At 39.3% G+C, this 22,074-nt stretch overlaps 1 protein-coding gene across 1 annotated transcript in view; it reads right to left on the reverse strand.

Annotated features, from left to right (window-relative positions):
* Positions 1–22,074, reverse strand: part of Sorcs3 (sortilin related VPS10 domain containing receptor 3) — a 602,076-nt gene that overhangs the window by 41,353 nt on the left and 538,649 nt on the right. Inside the window, exons 15-17 of the mRNA XM_051199708.1 lie at positions 10,370–10,487; positions 9,249–9,382; positions 1,135–1,248 (exon numbers count right to left, since the gene is read on the reverse strand). Of these exons, the coding sequence (XP_051055665.1) occupies positions 1,135–1,248; positions 9,249–9,382; positions 10,370–10,487 (366 nt within the window). The remainder of the gene's footprint in view (positions 1–1,134; positions 1,249–9,248; positions 9,383–10,369; positions 10,488–22,074) is intronic.

Below are 22,074 nucleotides of genomic sequence, written 5' to 3' on the forward strand. Positions count from 1 at the left end.
GCTATTTTGGCATACATAATTTACTTAAACTTAGATCTAGCTCTATATGTTCCATGATTATATGAAATGTCCTAAGAGAAATCATTCCTAATGATTTCTAAAAGATGACAAGGCTAGAAGCTGGCTTTTGTGGATCATTCCATGTGACCATTATGCTCTCCTTGCTCTCTGACAGTACTTCCCCTTAAGTTGAAATTGTTGAATTTGCATTAAATGACTTAAATCTTAAAACATATTCCTACAAAAGCACTACAATAGAAGAATGAAATGTCCAGCGTGATGTCAAGGAATATGTGTCCCAGAATCAAATATTCACCGAAAATGTGGTGGGTTTAGAGTATTTCAGAATACTCACCACACTCATCCTACCAGGTTTGTGTTTCCTGAGTAGATAGCAGATGTTTAGGCAAGTACCAACTACTCTTTGCAACCACACAGACTCAAGATCAGAGGTTGGGTAACTTGGCTAAGACGGTAGAAAAAACAGTTGCGGAGATGAGAGTGGAGTGTCTCTGCTTTCCTGAGAGTGGTGTAGTATCCTCTCTACCTCCCAGGGACATTATTACTAATGATGAAATAGCTTCACTGTAGATATCCAAAGCCAGAAGCTGACTCACAGAACCTCATATAACAACAAGATGTATCAAAACATGAGAACTATGTCACAGTCCCACCTGCCAACTCCACAGAACTTTCATGAGTCATAGAAGCAGTAAAGGAAAGGAAGAAACAATGCACCTCCAGGAAAACCTTTTGCCAAGTGAACAGTCAGGGCACAACAAACAATTAGACAATTACTGGAAGTATCCTGAATTTTCTTCTTCCAGAACTATCTAGGATGAGGCTTGTGAATGTGTATTTGATATGTCTAGTGATAATGTTTGAGAATGTCCATTGATCTCTCACCAGGGAACAAATGACAATATTCACACACTATTTTGATCAATTTACATGTGTTGAGCCCCAAGAGGTAAGGCAGGCAAGTCAAGTTATCTTTGGCTAAACATTTCCTTCCTCAGAAGCCTCTGAACACAAACTTACTCTATCTATACTCATCTTTTTCAAGAAGGATACTCTCACTTCATTTAATCTTTGAGAATGAACTACTTGAGTCCCTCCAGGTATTTTACTTACCCAGTGCTATTAAGGTAGCTTTGACCAAGGCTGCAGTCCTTGGAGGGGGAAGCTGGGTTGTACCAGAAAGCAGGAACACACTGGCTTTCCCCGTGTCTCTCATAGCCATAGTCACTGTCAAGAAAATAAACATGGTAGAATCATATGTATGTACAAATGTTAAAACACCCAAAGACATACATAAATATACTCATGTCCTCCCCAAAGTCATAACTCATTATTTTAATTAGCCCTATGAGACAAAAAAAATACCCATGCTTTAAAAAATAGTATGTTTTTAGGAATGGTATCACCATTTAGAATTGCAGTCTAGAGAGAAAAATGAACTATCAAAACAAAATCTAGACTAGAAAGTACATGAATTCAAATATGTACCAGGTTCAATGGCTTGGAGGTGAGAGTGGGGGACACTACACATTTAAATCACAGAATGAATTAAATAAGAAAATGACAACCAGAAATATGACTTTAAAGGTCAAGATATATTTTTATGTATAATGATTCAATATGTACTATCTGAAGATTGATTTCATAGAATTTATATTCATTTTACTTTAAACTGAACTGCTTTCAAGCTTGTGGTATTTGTGTGTGTGTGTGTGTGTGTGTGTGTGTGTGTGTGTGTGTGTATTCACATGTATGCCAATAGAAATTCAAACTTCTCTTAATTGGATAAGAGACCTATAGTTTTTAAAAATAAAAGTAGGGCTCTTTCCTTCGCTTCCACACAGTCACATGTCCCTGCTTCTGGAGTTGTATAAGGTGCTTGCACATGTAAATGTCAAGAATATGAGTGTCAAAGTGGGTGGAGGGACTATGCTCCTACAGCCTGCTGGAGCTCACTGAGAGCACCCTCTCTCCATTATCCATGCCTCCACATTCAATGTCAGAAAAGAATCCCTGCAACCCGAGGGCCCAACCTCATCATCAGAATAGCTCCCCACTGGGTGTGGAGGAAGCATTGGACAAAAAGGCAAGCTGTTCTCTGTGCTGTGTTAAGTTGCTTTCCGCTCCCATAGTCTTGAAAATACTGTGTAATTATGTGAGTGAATGCAGGACAGGAATGGAAGGAAAATGGGTACTCGATGTAACAATGCCTCATTTATCCATATGTCATGACCCATCAAACAAATGTGACAAGACCTGTCCTCAACTGTGTCTTCAGTCCTGTAAGGAGATATCTCACACCCCAAACCTAACACAACATAAAGAAGTGCTGACTGACATTGCTATCCACATAGTAACCTCCAACTACTTCTAGTGGCCCTTTAGCCCACATTATTTATTTTTGTATGTTATACTATGGGTGTGCATCACTGTCCCTTCTGTGTTTTGCAGTTTCTTCTTTATTCTTCTTTCATCTTTAGGCTATATGAGCTAATCCATGGTTCACTGCTTATAATTTTCAGGGCTACCATATGTTAGAAACTATATTGGCATTGATTTTCACCAATTAAGTCATCCGTAAAAATGTTACAAAGTGAATTAAAGTCATGGTTGCACAAGAACCATGCATTGTGTCTATTTCTACAAGATTGGGAGGCTTCAATGATACTGTAGGGATAACTGCAGGAAGTATGCCCAAATGCCCAAAAGATGACTGCAGTGGGTATGAGCAGGGTCGCCAATCAATGGAAAGGCACAATGCAAGAGCATCTTTGAAACAACCATGCTTCAATGAACCTGGAAGAAAGGAAACAAAAGGGACATTTCTGCCAGGTGAATCCTTCGACAAGTGTCTGGCCTGCTAGTAGAGAGCCCCTGGCCCACAGTTCATCCAGACTTAGAATAGCTTGAAATAACCCATGAAATCTGGCTCTTAAAATTTGGGGCATTTTGTAAGGTGATTAATGGCTGTTACAGCAATTACCAAAATTAAATTATATTGCATTTTGCTCAGATAAATTATATTTAATAGTCAATAAAAATACACAAGACATATTTTCCCATTGTTTTACCTCATTCTAGCTTTATATAGCTCTAACATACTGTACGTGTGTTACTACATACAATATATTCTAAGTTACATATGAATATTGTTACATTATGTATGGCCTCAGGGGCTTTTATATCCATGTATCTGTCTCACAGGAACACTATATAAAGGGAGGCTATTGCTTAGTTCCTCTCAGTCCTTCAATCATTGGTATAATGTTGACATCGGCCATTGGGGGAATATGTGCATACCTTCAGTGTTTGTTCCCTGAGAGTTAAACATTTGTCTGCACACCACTGAACATTGCCTTTCAAAGCATTGTTTAGCCCAGAAGTACTGGACCCTGGTATGCACATACTAATCCCAGAAAACTCCTCTATGGCTCTATGAGCTGAAACTGTTGACCAGTCCTGTTGACCCTAGGAAACACTGGGGATCTTGGAAAGGAAAGAATGCCTCTCTTAAGCAGCCTTGGGGAGAATAGAAATGTTTTCAAGGTTCTTTGCAAAATGCAACCATCCTCAGCAGTTCTGTTCAGCTCTGCTACCTGTTGGCACTGCAGTAATTAAAAAAGGTGCATCAAGCGTGCTGCTCTGCCCCAAAGAGCAAAAGCAGCTCATTAATATTTAACAACACTAACCGAAACCAGCTGCCTCCAAGCTGTGGACTTCTTCATTAATTTCTGCTAAATGCATATTAAACTCTTTTGCACTGTCCAGCCTCCCTCCCAACTCATGAGTCTGCAGGTTTTAAACAAACAAACAGCCGCTGGTCCAGCTTCCCGGGGAAAGGTGTAAGGTGATGGATGAATTGTGAGACTTGAACAGGATACAGCAGAAAGTCTGATTTGCCTCCGGGCGAATACTGCCAGATTTTGCACACATGCAGGCAGTTTACCTCAAGACATAATTTACCCCTGTGTGTTGCTTGATTATGAAGGCAATAGAATGTCCCTCTGTTTAGGGAAAAATATGTCCATTTCTAATAATATGTATACGGTCCAAACCCGGCCCAAGGAAAAGCCTCAGATTCAGAAGGAAGAATAGCAAAGACAGTTCAGAGATTAAAAAGTGTGTGTCACCATAGGAAAGGGTAGTTATGCAACATGGATCTAATTCACTCTGCTTTTGAGCTGTAAAGAAACAGGTGAAAGAGAATGAAGGACTTGCCAGATATTGTACAAAGCTACTCCCAGCATACAGAGTTACCACTGCATCAGAACATGTTCCATGCTCCCTACGAACAACATTCTGAATTAAAAAATAAAATTATTTTAAGTGTGTGTGTGTGTGTGTGTGTGTGTCTGTGTCTGTGCATGCGTGCAAATAAAATTATTTTAAGTGTGTGTGTGTGTGCATGTGTGCATGCGTGTGTGTGTGTGTATACACATAAGTGCAAGTGCCTCTGGAGGCACTCGATCCCCTCAAGCTGGATGGAGTTACAGGTGGCTGTGAGTCATCCAACTGAAGGGAGATGTCATTCTGTAAATATGTTTTTCATATTGGTTAATGAATAAAGCCCTATTGGCCAATAGGAAAGCAAGATAGGTGGGACCAGGAGAGGTGGAGGATTCTGGGAAATGGAGGAGAGGACACAAGTCTGGAGTTCTTGGTAAGATGAGACCGGGTAGAAATATATATATTAGTAATTATGGATTAATACTTAAGAGAGAGCCAATAAGAAGCTCTAGCCATTGGCCAACAGCTTTATCACTAATAGAGTCTCTGTGTGTTATTTTGGGACTGATGCGGCTGTGGGACCAGGCTGGCAGGAAAGTGCACGTGGGTGCATGTTTCTAACTACTAAGCCATCTCTCCAGTTCCTTCTGAGACTCTTGACCAGTCAGAAAGTCAAGGCCTCTTCCCAAAAAGCTTCAGGGTCTAAGTGAGTGTTTGGCCAGGCAGACGCCAGCACAGTGTCTCTGGCCCCTCTCTGCTTTCTTGCCACCTAGCAGCTGAGGTTTCAGGACATACGCCTGACAGGTACTTGGATACCATTTTATGAGTGCTTTGGGATGGGCTTGGGACCGGGTGGATCTTCTCAGGTACAGTGGGAGACCCCTCGAAACAAGAATAATAACTATCATCCTCATTCAGCAAGGCATGAACCCAAATATGGCCACAAAAAAGAGACTACCACATCGTAGTTAAAAAATTACTCAGAAAACCTGACAATCTTCCCTTAACCATTTCTTTTGATCTAATCCCACTGGAGTCACCTGCCTTATCCTTTTCCCTGATGATGGCTTGCTTATTTATCTGCTCTGTTTAAGTCAGTCTGTTGCCATGTCCCTAAGTATATGCGTATTTAATTAAGTGTCATAGTTCCATTACTACTCCCCGAAAGGAGCCATCCATGATTGCATGTGAACTCTTTGTTCTGACATCCTCTCCACCTGTGATAAAGCCAGCTCTGTCTGTCTAACAGAACCTTCTACAGTAAAAATACTTCAAATAAATATGTTCCATTATGGTATCCACTAACCGATGCAACTAATTTAATTTAATTTTAATATAGATAATCACATGTGACTGGTGGCTACTAACGGATTACAAATTCAATAGTTTATTATACTATTTTTGTTCTGTTATGACATCTGATATAGTACCTCTTATTTATACATTGTTTGTTGTCTTGTTTATACTTTAGTCCACTACAGAAAAAAAAAAAATGCTTACTTATGTTCAAATGTGTAACACCAAATGTTGAATAGACTATGTCTGTGAAATTCCCAGATCTCTCTCCCTGTGTCTTCTGCATTGCAACCAGGTAATCCACCCCTTGGATATGGCTCCATACTAAACATGGAAGAAATCACCATGACATCCTAAGTCTCAGGCCTCAGAAATTAAGAAACACAGAATGCTTCACAAGGGGTTCCCTTCTATTCCCTATACCCTGCTTTACTTAGATTCTCATAGTAGTCCCCAAAGAAGGACTCAACACCACTTTAGTACTGTCACTAGAATTAAAATAAAAGCATAACACCCAAAGGAACAACTTTGAAAACAGTGCTTACTTAGTGTTTAAGCTCTGATTTATCTGGCATAAATCCTATGGGGATCATTTAACTCTGGGGAACAGATTCACTACTCCAGCCGTAGCAACAGCTACCATATGTTATAAGCTTATGTCGTACACAGCTCAGGTAATCGTCTTATTTATATTAATGATCTACCCTCATTCATTTACTAATTCTTTTATTTCTCCCTAGGACCTTGTGAGAAACATGTTATGTATTTTCATTTTGTAGCCAAGGAAATAATGACACAGAAATTAAGAAAATTTCCCAGAAGAAAAATCTGTGAATGTTAAGTGTTTGAGTTTTGTATATATGTTAGTAAATGCTAATAGAATAGGTTAAGGAGAGAAATACTATTTTATTGTCTTTTTTCCCCTTCTTACTTGTGAGTCTCCTTTGGATCAAGGAGACATAACAGAATTTACAGTGTGATATACTGAAAGGCAGTGAACCTCAAGGGAGCCAATCTGGAGATAGACACAAGGTACTCTGATTCAGGTGTGAAATGTCCCTCCCAGGCTCAAGACTTGACCACCTGTTTCTAAGCTGCTAAGGATGTTTCGGCAGGCAATGGAAACGTTAGGAAGTATATCTTCTACAGGAGAGCTGAGCCACAAAGGGTAGTCTTTAAGAATTTTATAACCTGGCCTGACCTGGTCTGTTTTATGCTTCCTGCCCTCCCCATATTTACAGAGTCCAGTGCATATTCCTGCCACCATGATGGACTAGAGCCCCGTTAGCCATGAGACCTAGTGACTGCTTCTTATTTCAAGTTGCCTTTTCAGGTATTTGCCACAACAGTGAGACAATATCCTTGTTATACTTCCGAGGAGACTATTACATCTACTTGATATGATTACACACTTACCTGTTGTTCATAATTTTAAAACAGTTTCCCATCTGGGGAAATATTCTCATTTTCAAAGGAACTTCTAACACAAAGGGCCCTGCCATTGAAATTTAAATTCATGTGGCGTATCTCACTTTAATGAATCTCACTGAAGCCAAGTTATGTAAGAATGAAGAACAGATGGGGGATACGCATGATCAGTCTACACCAGTGACTTTCAGTTATCTGTTGAAGTTCTGGTAAATTCAGGAAATAGAAACATGATTTCTAGATAATGGCGATATGAAATGGAGAAGAGAGGAGGAAGGCTCCTGTGTAAGGGTGAATGCCCTATGCTCTTCGGTATGCATTGCTATTCTCCACCAGAGAACCCCAAGCACAACTCTGCCATTGCCCCGTCCCCTTCCTCAACTATGGGCCGATGTTCGAGCCATTAGCTCTCTCTTCTAGCCTACAGTAATCACTATCAATGGTCAAATGGAATTTCAGCTTCTGATGGAATACATAGGAGGCATTCATGTAGCTGAGACCAGAAGGATGTCCACAAGAACAACATTCAAAAACATGTTACAACTCTTTATTGAATGTTTACTGTAGAGTCGGCACTGGGATTTTAAAAGTAAAGGAAGTTTAAAGCTCCTACATTCACAGCACTTAGATTCTGCTGGGGAAAGACAGATGTTAATAAGACATTCCAAAGCACAGTCACTTCATACGGGGAATACTAACAAGACAACAGCATGGGGGTGTGCTAGAGAGCACCAGGGTATGCAGATGAGACAAGGTGTCCTCCGCATTTCTAAGAGGCTAACAATTTTGAAGAAACATGAGAGATAAAAAGGTGTCAGCCACGCTGAAACATGGGGAAAACTGTCGTATTCTCCAGTGCTTCTCCTAGGAATGAGAGTTGATTAACTACTGGAGTTGGTAGTATGGCTGTAACACAGCTAGTGAAAGACCAGTTTAGAAAAGCAGAAAAGGATGACAGGCCAAAGGGCTTTTAACAAGGCAGCAACTTAAAGGAGAGAGAATCCATTAAGGTATCAGAAATAAGATATGATTTGGAATTTAAAAAAAAAATGTACCTGGTCCAGTAACTAGGACTGCAGACATACATCCAGGACTTTAGGGTGACAGTCGGGGGAGTGAGGGTAGAGTTAGTAGACTTTTGGCAGGATAATGACAGCTATAAGTGTGGACACAAGTGTAGTGAGATATTCACTCCACTTGTACCTGTTGCACTGACCACGCCCACTGGGGTGGGGACAGGTGCAGACATGACCTGGGAGAACTAGGTCTGGGGTCTGTGACCCTGGAGGCTCTCTCTTACTTGCAGGTCAGAGAGAGAGAGAGAGAGAGAGAGAGAAAGAGAGAGATCATCTGGAGGAATCTTTGGGACAGGAACCTGCTGGCAGTCATCTATCTCTGTTGTGACTTCTCCCTGAATAAACATCTATCAGCCTATCTGTCCTCCCAGATCCTTATTTTCCATGATACACAAGTGCTTTCAGGGACAGTGTATTTAGGAGGGAGAACCTGAAAGGGTTCACTGATGGCCTGGGTCTGAGGGTAGGGAAAAGAGAAGTCAGTCCAGGACTTTCATTTCAGCAAGCGTATGCATGGCTCTGTGTTTGCTTGAACCTGGAGAAAGTGAGCAAGGAGTGTCTTCAGCCATACGCATTATGCCCAGTCTCTTAGGAAACCAGATGCATGCCATGTAGGTTAGACAGACTTATATCTCTCAGATAAGAAAGGAGCTGGGGCTGGGGACAAGAAAATTTCATATTTGGGAGCCATCAGATATAGGGGAGATTAGATATCAGAATTCTAGACATAAATTTCACTTTTTCCTTGTCATTAAGTGCAGAATTGTAGTCTAAAACTGAAAGAATACAAAGATTTCCCACACAAAGAATTGACCAATCTTTGAGCAAATTACCTTGATTTGATCAATTCACAGGGTTATATGTACACAAATTATTGTTCTGTGTCATATAAATAAATGTAAAGATATGTTAAATGTAAAAACAAGAGGAAATGATGATAGAGTATACATAGGAGTACAATCTGAGAAAATATGTATAAACGGGACTGCATAGGCCAGTAGCTCTTTATGTCTCATCAGGGTCCATCACCACGCCTCCAGGACTATGCGATGTAGCTACTCACTCACTTTGATCATACAGCACCAGTATCACTCACACTTGTTCCTTCTGCATCTGGGTCAAACTAACTACAACTTCATCCTCACCTATAAGCATGTAAGTAGCTAGTTGGAACCGAAGATGAAATTTCAAAGGACTCACCATTCGAAGTCCCAGTCAGCACAGACACAAGGCTCTGATACCACCGACCCAGAGTAATCTCTGCCAAGGGCACACTGGGCACCTGGCTTGCGTTTCTTGAATATTTTCCTTTCCCCCATGACACAAGGCTCTCCCTTAAAGACAAAGTCCACAGTGAGATAGACAATAAAACACACAGGAGGTGAAATAAAACAGTTGGTCAACAAAAGCACTGGCCTTTAGTACTTAGCAATCTAATTTGTCAGTAACCATACAGTAGTTTCAAGGACAGACATGCTAACCTTTTACCACTGCATGAAAGGAGCACTATGGGCCACCCCTCTAGTCATTCTATACATGACGTCTGTGCAAAACTCTTCCTTCTCCATCTCTGTGGAGAACACAAGGACTTAAGACTCAACAGAGCAGCATGCCATTATCCAAGTGGCTTTAGCAGCTAAAGTAATGAGAAGTCAACTTCTGGCATACTGTTTCTACTGTTTATCTTCAAAGTAAAACTGAGGTTGACCCCGTAAGTGCAATCTCTCCACCCCCCCAAGTCTCTCTCTGTCTCTCTTCCTTTTCCTCTCTTCCCCTTCTCTCTCATAAATTATTACACTGAAGTCCTAAATGTTAGACAAGAGCAAAATGAGTAAGAGTTGGTACAAAATCCAAAGACCCAAGGGTTGGGAAGAATGCAGAAGTCTGCCTACACTCCATGACAATAAACATCTGCAATCACTAGACCCATCCACATTATATCCCTTTTCAGTATCCCTGGTGCTTCGGGACCCTTACCCCAAGCTGTCCTGAGATATGCTCCCACCTTCCACAATGGCAGGACAGATGGATGAGCCTATCATAGGGAGTATCCTAACTGCCTGGTACTCACTGACATCCTAAGTTATTAGTATGCCTTCCCTTCTAGGAAGTTCAGTGATCTAATGAGTACATAGAATCCTGGGATGTATGCCATTTACCTCTGTTGGTCCTATGTATGTACATTTTTTCCTTATAGACATACTCTCGTGCCAAAATGTCATACTGCCTTCCTTTCCCCAAAAATAAAAGGTCAGAGAAGATCAAACCCAGGTGTCAGTAGTTCCTGGTTCTAAAGGCCAGGGCATCCCAATGTATGGTACCTGATTGAGCAGGTGCCAAGTCTCAAAGTCCTCCTTGGTGCAGCGCCGGCTGAAGATAGACTTGTAGTCCACTTTCACCAACTGCCATTCGGAGCGTAGGCTGAAGTGGCCAAAAACTCTAAGTGCAAAATACAAGAAGCCCAGCATCAGTCAGTAACATGCCATACTGGAGAGGGGGAGATCAGGATGGCCGGAGCCTGTTGTGTCCCTCCAAGGTGAGTCCCTTAAAAGAGTGCTCTCCCTCGTCAGTGGCCAGGGTCTTCACATCTTCAGCCAACTGACTGACTGTCACTCACAACAAGTTTAGCATCATTTTACTGCCAAATTACTGTATGTGCTTTATAGGAAGCATTAAAATAATTTACAACTGAAATGAAAACATTTTTTTTGCATTTTGACACATAGCTTTTACATTTCTCCTTAATGTCAGGACTGGTAGGTTATCTACCTATGTCCAGTTATAGGAATAGTTTCCTCATCTAGAAAACAAATTGTATATGAATGAGTGTGTGTGTGTGTGTGTGTGTGTGTGTGTTTGTGTGTGTGTGTGTGTGCACATGTGTGTGCACCCTTACACATTGGGAGTAGTGAAACATATTACCTAATTTAAAGCATGACCCCACTGATGTCAAAATCCTGTGACCATCTCTATGCCTCTTCATTGAAATTCCCACTGCAGTACTTATATTAATGCTTATTATCTTTGTCTTTCTTGAAAAAACCATAGCATTCCAATAAAAGAAAGTCATATTTATGTACAGTAATGAGGAATGCCATCTGTGTGGTCCAGATAATCAATACTGACCTTTGTAAAGCCTAGTTGTTGATAGGCCTATAAATATGAATGATCAATCACTCTAGAAAAAATGAAGAAAAAAACAAGGCTGACCATCAATTCTCCACTGGGGTGGCATGTCATGCGATTCCAGTACAAGACATCTATCACTGTGATGGAGTGGTGAGACCAGCCATGCTGGGAGCCCTTTCAAAGAACTAGAAGATGTCCATTCCAACAAGCCTCAATCACATACAGTCAGACATTCTCTGCTGTCCTGGTGTAGACATTTGTATGCTAATAAACAAGGAATTCTCATTGAAACCTTTCCTTTAACTCTCTGGAAGATGATGATGCTTACAAGAGGGGGTGAGAACTAAAATAAATTGTAAAATGTGGGAAAAAAGATTGATCTAACTTAAAATAAATCTTGGGAAACAGTGTTGGATGTATTATCAGATAAAAATTAAATGAAAGGTCGAAAAGAACATTTAACACCTTGAGGGAGAAACTGAAGGCTATACTTTATCAAGACCGCATGGGCATTGACTAGAAGCTTTGAGCCTAGAATATTCCACATATAAAACTGATATTGTCTTTCCTCTAAAATTTCTATGCCTTTTTCTTCTTAATTCTTGCCAAATACATTCATTACCAAACACAATACAGAGATGTCATGTCATCCATCCATCAATGTTTTTCTACTCTTTAGCTCTAAATTTATTCAGAAGGTGCAAGAAGGCCTAATTGATTTTTAATCATATTTTTGGTTTTTGTTTCTTAGGCAAGGTCTCATGTACCCCAGACTGACCTCAATCTATGTAGCCAAGAATGACCCTGAACTCCTGATCCTCCTTCGAATTACAGGAATGTGCCATGGCTCCCTTAAAATTTTAACAAAACAGCTACATCTTATAAGGTTCTACTAGCTTGGCAATATGAGAGCTAAATTAATAACTGGATCAGTTTTAAAAAAAAAGACATTGAAGTTGACCTTGACAAAATGTGTCTTTACTTCTTTACTCAGATACAAAAATCTTCCTACATTCAAACATTATTTGCTGTATTAAGTCTTTCTTGGTTGCAGCAATCTAAATATCATGATGCTAGCGATATTAAAGCAAATGCATCTCCCTGCTCTAAACAGTTATTTCATAGCTCACAACATACATCATGTCAGATTAATCCTACTCATTTCTATAAGAAGATTACTAGGTAGGAAGAAGAAAATACGAGGTACATGATTTACCTGAATGTCAACAAGGCAGGTGACAGGGTCTGCACAGCAGTTTTGAAGAAAAAAAAATAAAATGTGAGCCAGTTGCTAATAAAATGATGTGTTTGAACACTACCTAATTAAAGTATTGAAATCAACTAGAAGGGAGGTAGGGTAGCCAGCTTGCAAGATTCTGTTGTCTGATTTTCCTTGTTTACCATTATTATTAAATGACTTAGAGATATAAAAATAATGTTTATCAACAGAAATCTAACTTCCCAGTGACACACAGATAGAAATAACAATCAATATGCTTCATGGTAGAATAGGACCCAGTAGGTGGTGATGGTCTACAGACAGGTATAATTTAATAAGATATGATGTAATAGGAAGAAACATCAACTTCTCCTTCTCATACTGCCAAAGGATTGGCTAACAGAGATGATCCTACTATAGTTGAGGTTAGATGGTAATAGCAGCAGTTGAACTATTTCTATATATAATGTGGCAATGTAAGTGAATAGTTCAACATGATCAATGGTTCTCTAAATGACCTTGAAATAAATAAACAAGATTGAGTGTTTTGCCTAGACTAGAAGAGGCAATATCCAGATCACAAAGAAGAATCATGTTCACTGTTAACTGTTGCCATTTAAAAAGGACCTAGATTAAGAGGTATGAATCAACTTCAGCTCATATCTAGGCTGTTGCATTGATGGATGTTGATAATCTAAATTTTAAGCAAAATCACTTCTTTATTAGAACATATACATTTTTCTATGTATAAATGATGTATTTTATCATGCCATCCAAAGACATATATGGTTGCCAAGTTACAATGTAATCTCACTTAGGAAAAGCAGCACATAGATGTTAAGTAAAAGATAATAAAATGAGAGCATATTGGGTTACTGAGATTCCCTAGAAGTGGTAAGAAATACCCTGTATGCCATATGAAGACAGAAGAATAAATGGAGTACCATGGAGGTATACAGCCATGAGCTAAGAGATGCCCAGAGCCAGAATAAAGGGAAGCTTGGGGTGAATACTGTCAAAGTGCATGATGTATTTGTATGGCAATGTATTTATAAATTCTACACTATTCATAAGCACATACCAGTAGATCTTGTATTTTTTAACTATAAAAAAGATATAAAGAGCAAGTTCTCCTGATAATCATTTGATTTTACAAATTGGCCTCCAGAATTATAAAACAATAACTAACATTTTAAGCCATCTAGTTTATGGTTTTGTTGCAGCAGTCATATGGGACTGATGTTGATGATGAGGTTTACTTCATGTTTGTGCTGAATATGGTATAAACCCAGATATGTCTTGGGAAAAATAAAAAGAAAGATGTGGCATTTTATGCAGCTTGTAAAGGGTGAGAGAACTTTTTAACAAATAGTGATATCAAGGGGCTACAGGTGCAGTAGCTAGAGAGCATGCAAATGCAAGCCTAGACTTTATTATTTACCAGGGTTGATACTGGACAGTATGTGACATTAACCTATGTGTTCAACTTATTTGAAACTGAACCCAGACATCAAATCAGTTAAATCTTGTAGACTGGTTCAAATTGTTTTCAGCTATTTCAACATGTCCATTTTGTTCATCCACATTTGTTCAATTTCTTGCTTAATGATGTGTTTCCCAGGTATTTCTCCAAACTGTAAATTGATCAACTCATATTCTTGGATGTGTACTATTTTTCTTTCCCATAAGGTTACTTCCAAATGACAAAAGCAAAATCACAATCGGTTTACAGCGTTAGGATAATTGGATTTGCTCATCTTCTTGATGCCTCTCTGCTAAGACAAGCAAAGTGAGTCCCTTAGTAATATTTGTGTATTAACATATTCCTTATCCTTCAATCTGTCCTAGATTACAAGAGTTAATTTTTTCCCCCTCATCTCAACATCAATGACATTTTAGTGATTGTTCTGGTTTTCTTTCTGTTGCTGTGATAAAACAATCTGACCAAAAGTAACTTAGGGAGGAATGAGCATATTGGCTTACAAATCCAGGGTGCACTCCGTCACTGGAGGAAGTAAGGAAATGAACTCAAGGCAGGAGTCTGAAGCATAAATCATGAAGGATCACTTATTCCTGGTTTTTGCTGGTTCACTCTCTGGATCATTCACAGGCTCATGCTTAGATAGCTTTCTTGCACATCTCAAGACTACCTTCCTAAAAAAGGTACCACCCACTGTGGAATGGACCTACCTGTATGAATTAATAGACAATCTGACATTCACATGCCCACAGACTAACTTGATATGGAGACTTATTAAGACTAGTTTTCTGTGTGCTTCTTGGTAGTACCACATTAAGAGTTACCCAGTCAAAGATTCAGATACATCATCTTTCTTCTGAATAGACCTTGTTTCTCTAGTTCTGTTCAGTATTACATTAATTATCTGATGATTAGGTAACTGTTAACAAAGTTGAAAAAATGACAGCATACATAGAAACATAAGTAGGATATGAAGTATAGATTATTACTGAAGTATTTAATAGTCTTCTTTTTTCTTAAACATTAGTGAAACAGGTGTCACAAAAAGATAATGCAAGTGTGAACCTAACAAAGACCGTCAAAAGAAATCACACTCATCATTTTTGTAATAATATCACCGAACTGAAAAAGATGCCAAGACTCCTTCTAATGAATAACCACAAACATCAAGGTCCCAGGAAAGAGCTCTTCATCTTCTAAAACCGTTGCCAGCATAATAGGGGAAGCCCTTTCCTCATACTTACTTGGGTAGAAGAAAGTGGTTCATATATTGGCTCAAATGCATGGTTATAGTAGAGGATAGCAGAACATGGAGAATCTACCAAAGAATGATACAATTTCCAAGCCAGATGTCAAGGTCTTCAGGAGAACTGAAATTTCTGGTAACTATGAGATCTCTTTCTTCAGATACCCAAATTTTATGTTTTCAAGAAGTCCTTCCAGAAGCTCGTTGACACACAATTTCCCTTCCTAAACAGCTTCTCATTAGTACATTCTGAGTGTCCATATTTGTATTTCTCTGAAGACCCTGATGATGAAAATGTGCTCAAATCACACTCTGAATAATAAAGGAAAGAGCTTCTTTTGGAGGCCATGAATCAGAAAGAGAACAAGGGGATTCATGGGAGAAATTGGAGGGAAGTAAGAGTAGAAGGGAAATGATGTGACTGCAGTATAATTTCACAAACAATAAATTACTAAAAATAAACTATAGGTTACAATTCCCTGAAGGTGAGACTCATGAATGAATTGGCAATATTAAAAGACTTCTGAATTTGTAATAACCAAAAGTTAATCCAGAATCAAATGTTTTGTGAATTCAAGTTGTTTATAGATGTATTTGCAATTCTGCCTTTGTTTTGAACTCACAACGTATTTATATTCTTTGACCTGAGTATGTCACCACATTGTGCAGTGCAATACTATACCATTGCTGCCCCACACAGCTTAATTAAAATTTGAGACTAATATCTATCATTAACTTAAGTGTTTTTTATTGCACACAGTTTTATGCTCTTACAAAAGCATAATGGGTTAATTACAAAAACAAGACTTTTAATCATTTCTCCCAATGCAATTATCAAGTTAGTTTATCTTTGGATTATACTCTGGTAGAGTATTTGATTTTAGATATTACCAATTGGTTTAGTTGCTAAAGAGTTTCATAAAGAAATTTAAAAAAATGAATATTGGGTTGGGTTTATAACAACGTTTTAAACAATTTCAGAAATAGCCCTAAATGTACTCCTGACATTTTGTACCCTGTATTTCTTTGAAATAACACTCTCAGCCTTGAGGATTAGAAAATCAAAACACTAAACAAGGATAGAAAATGCTGAAGATGCTATCTACATCTTTCTGTACCAAATTCTTAGTTAAGATTTAATTCTTCATGTAAAATAAACAGCATATCCATCTTATTAATATGAAATTTTGTTTTAATCTTTGTAAATATCAAAATTGTATGTATATCAAAGAATTGTATTAAAATAAATCTCTTGATGTGTTATAAGTAAATGTCTAATTTGTATTCCTACTTCGTTTGCCTGTAAACCAGGGTTGCATAAAAATTTCTCGGTTGAAAAGGGGTCATAAAAATACAGGAGTTCTTAGTTTTCTAGCATCTTTACTTAAGATTATATTTTTAACTAAATAGAAGCTTTTTAAGATTACACTGCCTTATGGATATATTTGTATTCTATAGAAGAGCAGTTTCTAGCAATAGTCATTGTGGGATAAAGGATGGGAAATGGATTGTGGAGGGCTACAGAAGGAACACGGGGAACTTGTAAAGTGAATTTAATTTTCAAGACTCTTGGGAAAAGAGCCAGTTCCTGCCGTTTTATATAGCTCCTCCATTTTGGTTGAATTGTGATAATCACCCAAACTCAATGATTGTGGTTTACAGATCTAAAGTAGATTGTTTAGATCCCTGCCCTCCCTGTCTATACAGCTAGTTGAAAGACATCTACTTGAAAGACAGCCTGAGAGCATATACTGTGATCTACATACCAGTCATGGAGTACCTGACCTACCATTCCTCTGAAACATGTGAGAGGGGCCTCACACCCTGTCATGTAGGCCTAATCACTCCTTAGAGCCACACTGAGCTGTTGCCTGTCTGTCTATTTTAACAGGATGGAAGAGAGGACATAAACATGGGGTAGGGAAATGTGAAGAATTAGGGGGGAAGGAAAACAAGGTCAAATATATTGTATTCAATTTAAGAAGGCTTTAAAAAAAAAAAAAGGCTCTTTCCCACAAAAGATAATCTGCTTCACTTGAGCTCTAAACCTGAAACTTTTCAGTTTCCACCTTAGCCAAATTCACTGTTACCAACATCACTTCTCATCTTTATAATTGTCACAACATGCTATTTTGTATTTTAGGGCCCCTTCTTCAGAATTGTATTCTTTGTATCTTTTTAAAAGTTACCTGTTAGGATTTCCACTCTGAGCAGTTCCCAATTGAGTATTGGTCTAGATTTTGTGTTTCCATGCCCTAAGCAGGATTTACTCATATACTGGTGGTAGATGTCATTCTGAAAATATGTTTCTCTTATTGGTCAATGAATAAAGTACTATTGGTCAATAGGGAAGCAAGATAGGTGGGACTAGGAGAAGTGGAAGAGTCTGGAAAATGTAAGACAGGATCCCAGGAGGAGAGAATGTGAGAGTCTGGCATTCTTAGTAAGATAATACCATGTAGATATGCATTTGTTAGTAATTATGGGTTAATAATTTAGACAGAGCTGGGCAACAGTATCATAATTTTAAAAAAAGTTATCTGTTAAATCATCATCATCATCATCACCACCATCATTGTTGTTGTGGTGTGTGTGTGTGTGTGCATGTAAGAGCTGGTCCTCCTCTTCTACCATGGAAGTTCCCAGGATTAAATCTCAGATTGCCACACTTGGTGGCCAGAACCAAAAAAAAAAGAAAGAAAGAAGAAGTTCATTACTGTCACCATTCTTCTTACTGAATTTCTGAAGACTCACCCAGCACTTAAATCAAGTTCTTGCAATGGCTTTGACTCACAATCTTTTTTTCCCAAGGCACACCCCCCCCCAAATGTGGGTAATCTATTTTCGTCTTCATACTGAGCCTCGAAAAAAGTAGACACTTCATACATAAAAATAGATGACTTCATGGAAAAAGGTTCCCTGCCCTTTGCTTCCCTGAGGAAATTCTCCTAACTACAGGAATAAAACAAATGAATTCTCTGAGCCATTTCTCTTTATATGGATTTTTTTTGGGGGGGGGGAGGGGAATCAATTAAAATTATTACTTCTGTTTTCTTTTTACCTTGCCATATGTATTTTTTTTATGTGCTTGTCTCTCTACTTCAGATTCATCTTGTTCTCTCTCTGAACCTAAGAAGCTATCTCAATCTTTGTTATGAAAAACAAAAGCTTCCATGCCTGACGGCTACACTGCTAACAAGACACTGGTCACAGACAGCCCTGTTGTCTTGCTTTGCTGTTGGTCTGGGAACCACAGAAAGATGAGAAAACAGAGAAATTAGAAGACCTGATTTTTTTCATAGTCCTCCTTTGCCTTCAAATTAAGTAGGTAATTAAGTACCTTTCTGAAGTCTTCAACTTTCTTTTAAATGGTGACGTATTCAGTGGCATGAATATGAAAGATGGGATGCAGAATATGGCCCTTTCAAGGCAACTTCAGAGAATGTATTTTCTCCCAGTCCTCATAGCTACCTCTAAATACACAAGTTGTTTATCTCCCGGTAACCTTCCACTCAGTGGATTTATCTAGCTATTGCAGTCATCCATCTGGGCATCCACAGGCACGTCTTTCATATAAAGTACTAAATTAATATAGTTCTTGATTGATTAACGAGTAGAACTAATCAAATAAAATCAATCACAGTTTTCAACACCATTACCATAGTTTTATCTGCTTTCATTTCTGGGTCAAAGACTGTGATTGAGACAGATGTCCTTGGATGTTTATAAGAATTAAAGCAATCTTTGCAGGAGAAGGAATAGAAGCTACTCTGTCTATGGTCATCCTAAACTGTGCTAGGGTTTCTATAACAAATGTAGTTTCCTGGGACATTAAATAACATACCTTCTTCAATCCACCAGCCAGACTGAGTAAGCCTTTCTAAAAGGAAAAGGGCGATGAATTTGAGGAGGAAGTTGACTCACAAAAAGAAAAGACTTCATTAGAATTCCAAACACACAGAGAGGTAGCTACTCATTAATTAAATGATTTCAAATGGGATCAGGGTATATAATTGCTATAATTTAGGTGGAAACAATGCCACAGTAAATGTAATTAGAGAAGTAGGCTCTATAAAGATGTTTACCTCTTTCCAAGAGAAAAGCTCTGGGTCACCTGACTCTCCCCTGCACAGTTATTTGATTCATTTGGACCTCTGGTTACAAGGGCTTTTATACATAGTTATGAAATCTGAGAGTTGTTTTAAGAGGATAGCGGTTGGCCAGAAACCTTCATGAGGAGAACACGGAGTTATTACCACAAACGCACTAGGAAGGCAGAAAGAAAAGAATTCCTCTGGAGATCGTATTTGTGACCTTGGGTGAAGAGTGACTTTCAAGGAAACTCTGAATTAAACTCAACAACTTACAATCAGGACAACTCTCTTCCCTTTTCCAGAAACTTCATCTTCATTGGGAATCCCTCTACCCACTGTGTTTCTTTTAATTGCCTGAATGACATCTTCAGCTAAAGGTCAATGGCAAGTCTGACTGTAACCCCTTGATAGCCTTCTCTGTTACTTCCCCTGACGAGTTTTCTGTCAGACTAGAAACCTCTGCATTGTAGAGATCCAGCCCTCAGCTCGCTTCCCTCTGTTACCAATGGTACATTCCCAGATTTTCATGGAAATTCTACTCATTAATCAATCAAGAACTATATTAATTTAGTACTTTATATGAAAGAAGTGCCTGTGGCTGCCTAGATGGATGACTGTAATAGCTAGATAAATCCACTGAGTGGTATTTTTAATGATTTTTAATTTACATATATATTTATTATTTCTTTAGTTTGCATATCAATCCCAGTCCCCTCTCCCTCCCTCCAATACCCCATGCTATCCTATCCCCCCCCACTCCATAGGGCAGGTGATATCTTTCCAGGAGGAATCATCAAAGTCTGTCAAGTCATATGGAGTAGGGATTAGGCCCTCCCTCTTGAAGTAACCCTCCATGGGGAATGTGCTCCCAAAGTCCTTTCTTGCACCAGGGATACATCCTGGTTCCACTGTCAGAGGTCCCTTAGACTGCCCAGGCCTTCTAACCGAGACCCATGTTCAGGGTGGCTGAGGCAGTCCAATGCTGGTTTCCCAGAAACTGGTCTGGGGATCCATGAGCTCCCTCTTGATCAGGTCAGCTGTCTCTGTGGGTTTCTGTAGACTGGTCTTCACGCCTTTACTTATCAGTTCTCCCTCTCTGCAGCTGGATTCCAGGAGTTCAGCTCAGTGTTTAGCTGTGGGTATCTGCTTCTGTTTCTGTCAGCTACTAGATGAGGGCTCTAAGATGGCATATAAATTAGTCATCAATCTCCTTATCAGGGAAGGTCATTGAAGGTAGCCTTTCCCCTGTTGCTCATATTGTCATTGTAGGTCTCTGGACATTTCTCTAGAGTCAGTAGAGTCAGTTTTCTCTTAAAGCTTATAATGGCCCCCTCTATTATGGTTCTTTCTCTCTCTCTCTCCTGGTCTGGTCCCACATGTTCTCCTCTCCTCCCCTTCTCTTTCTCCCAACTCCCTCTCCATTCACTGTCACCACCAGTCCCAATATGCTCAGATCTTGTTCCTTTCCCCTTCTGTGAGGGACCATGTATGAATCTCTTAGGTTCCCCCTTGCATCCTAGTTTCTCTGGTGGTGTGAATTATAAGCTGGTGATCCTTCGTTCTATGTCTAAAATCCATATATGAGTGAGGACATACCATATTTCTCTTTTGGTGACTGGGTTGCCTCACTCAGGATGGTTTCTTCAAGTTACATCCATTTGCCTACGAATTTCAAGATTCCACTGTTTTTATTAAAATTTGAAGCAAGCTTGTTTTAGATATCAAGACCAGTTCCCACACATCCAGTCCTCTACTACTCCCCCGCCCCAACAATGCACATCCCATTCCCTTTCTGCTCCATAGGGAGGGTGAGGCCTTCCATGGGGGACTCATCAAAGTCTGTCATATCATTTGAATCAGAGTCTAGGCCCTCTCCTATGTGTCTAGGCTGAGGGAGTAACCCTCTATGTGGAATGGGTTCCCAAAGTGCATTCATATACTAGGGATAAATACTGATCCACTACCAGAAGCCCCATAGACTGCCTGGTCCTCCTATCTAACACCCACATTCAGGGTCTGGGTCGGTTCTATGCTGGTTTACCAGCTATCAGACTGGAGTCCATGAGATCCCTCCTTGTTCAGTTCAGCTGTTTCTGTGGGTTTCTCCAGCCTGGTCTTAACCCCTTTGCTCATCACTCCTCCCTGCAACTGGATTCCAAGAGTTCAGCTCAGTGTTTAGGTGTGGATGTCTGCTTTTGCTTCAATCAACTACTAGGTGAAAGCTCTAGGATGGCATATGAGATAGTCATCAATCTCATTATCTGGGAAGGGCGTTTAAGGTAGCCTCTCCACTATTGCTTAGATTGTTACTTGGGGTTATCCTTGTATGTCACTGGACATTTCCCTAGTGTCGGATTTCTCTTAAAACCCATAATAGCTCCCTCTATTATGGTCTCTCTTTTCTTGCTCTCCTCTATTCTTTCCCCGACTCAATCTTCCTGCTGCCTCATGTCCACCTCTCCTCTCCTCTTACTCCTAACTCCCTCTCCCCTCCCAATATATTCCCAATTTACTTGGGAGATCTTGTCCCTTTCTCCTTCTCAGGGGACCATGTATGTCTCTCTTAGGGTCTTCCTTGTTTCCTAACTTTTTTGGTGGTGTGGATTGTAGGCTGGTAATCTTTTACTCTATGTCTGAAAACCATATATGAGTGATTACATCCCATGTTTGTCTTTTTATGACTGGGTTATCCCACTCAGGATGGTTTTTTCTTGGAGTAATGCTAACCAGACTATTGAAAGACATATATAATAAGAACTTTGAGTCTTTAAAGAAATAAATTAGATACCAGAAAATGGAAAGATCTCCCATGCTCTTGGATAGATAGGATAAACAGTAAAAGTGGCAGTCTTGCCAAA

The sequence above is a fragment of the Phodopus roborovskii genome, unplaced genomic scaffold (genome assembly GCF_943737965.1).
Source record: "Phodopus roborovskii unplaced genomic scaffold, PHOROB, whole genome shotgun sequence".
NCBI classification, from domain to species: Eukaryota; Metazoa; Chordata; class Mammalia; order Rodentia; family Cricetidae; genus Phodopus; species Phodopus roborovskii.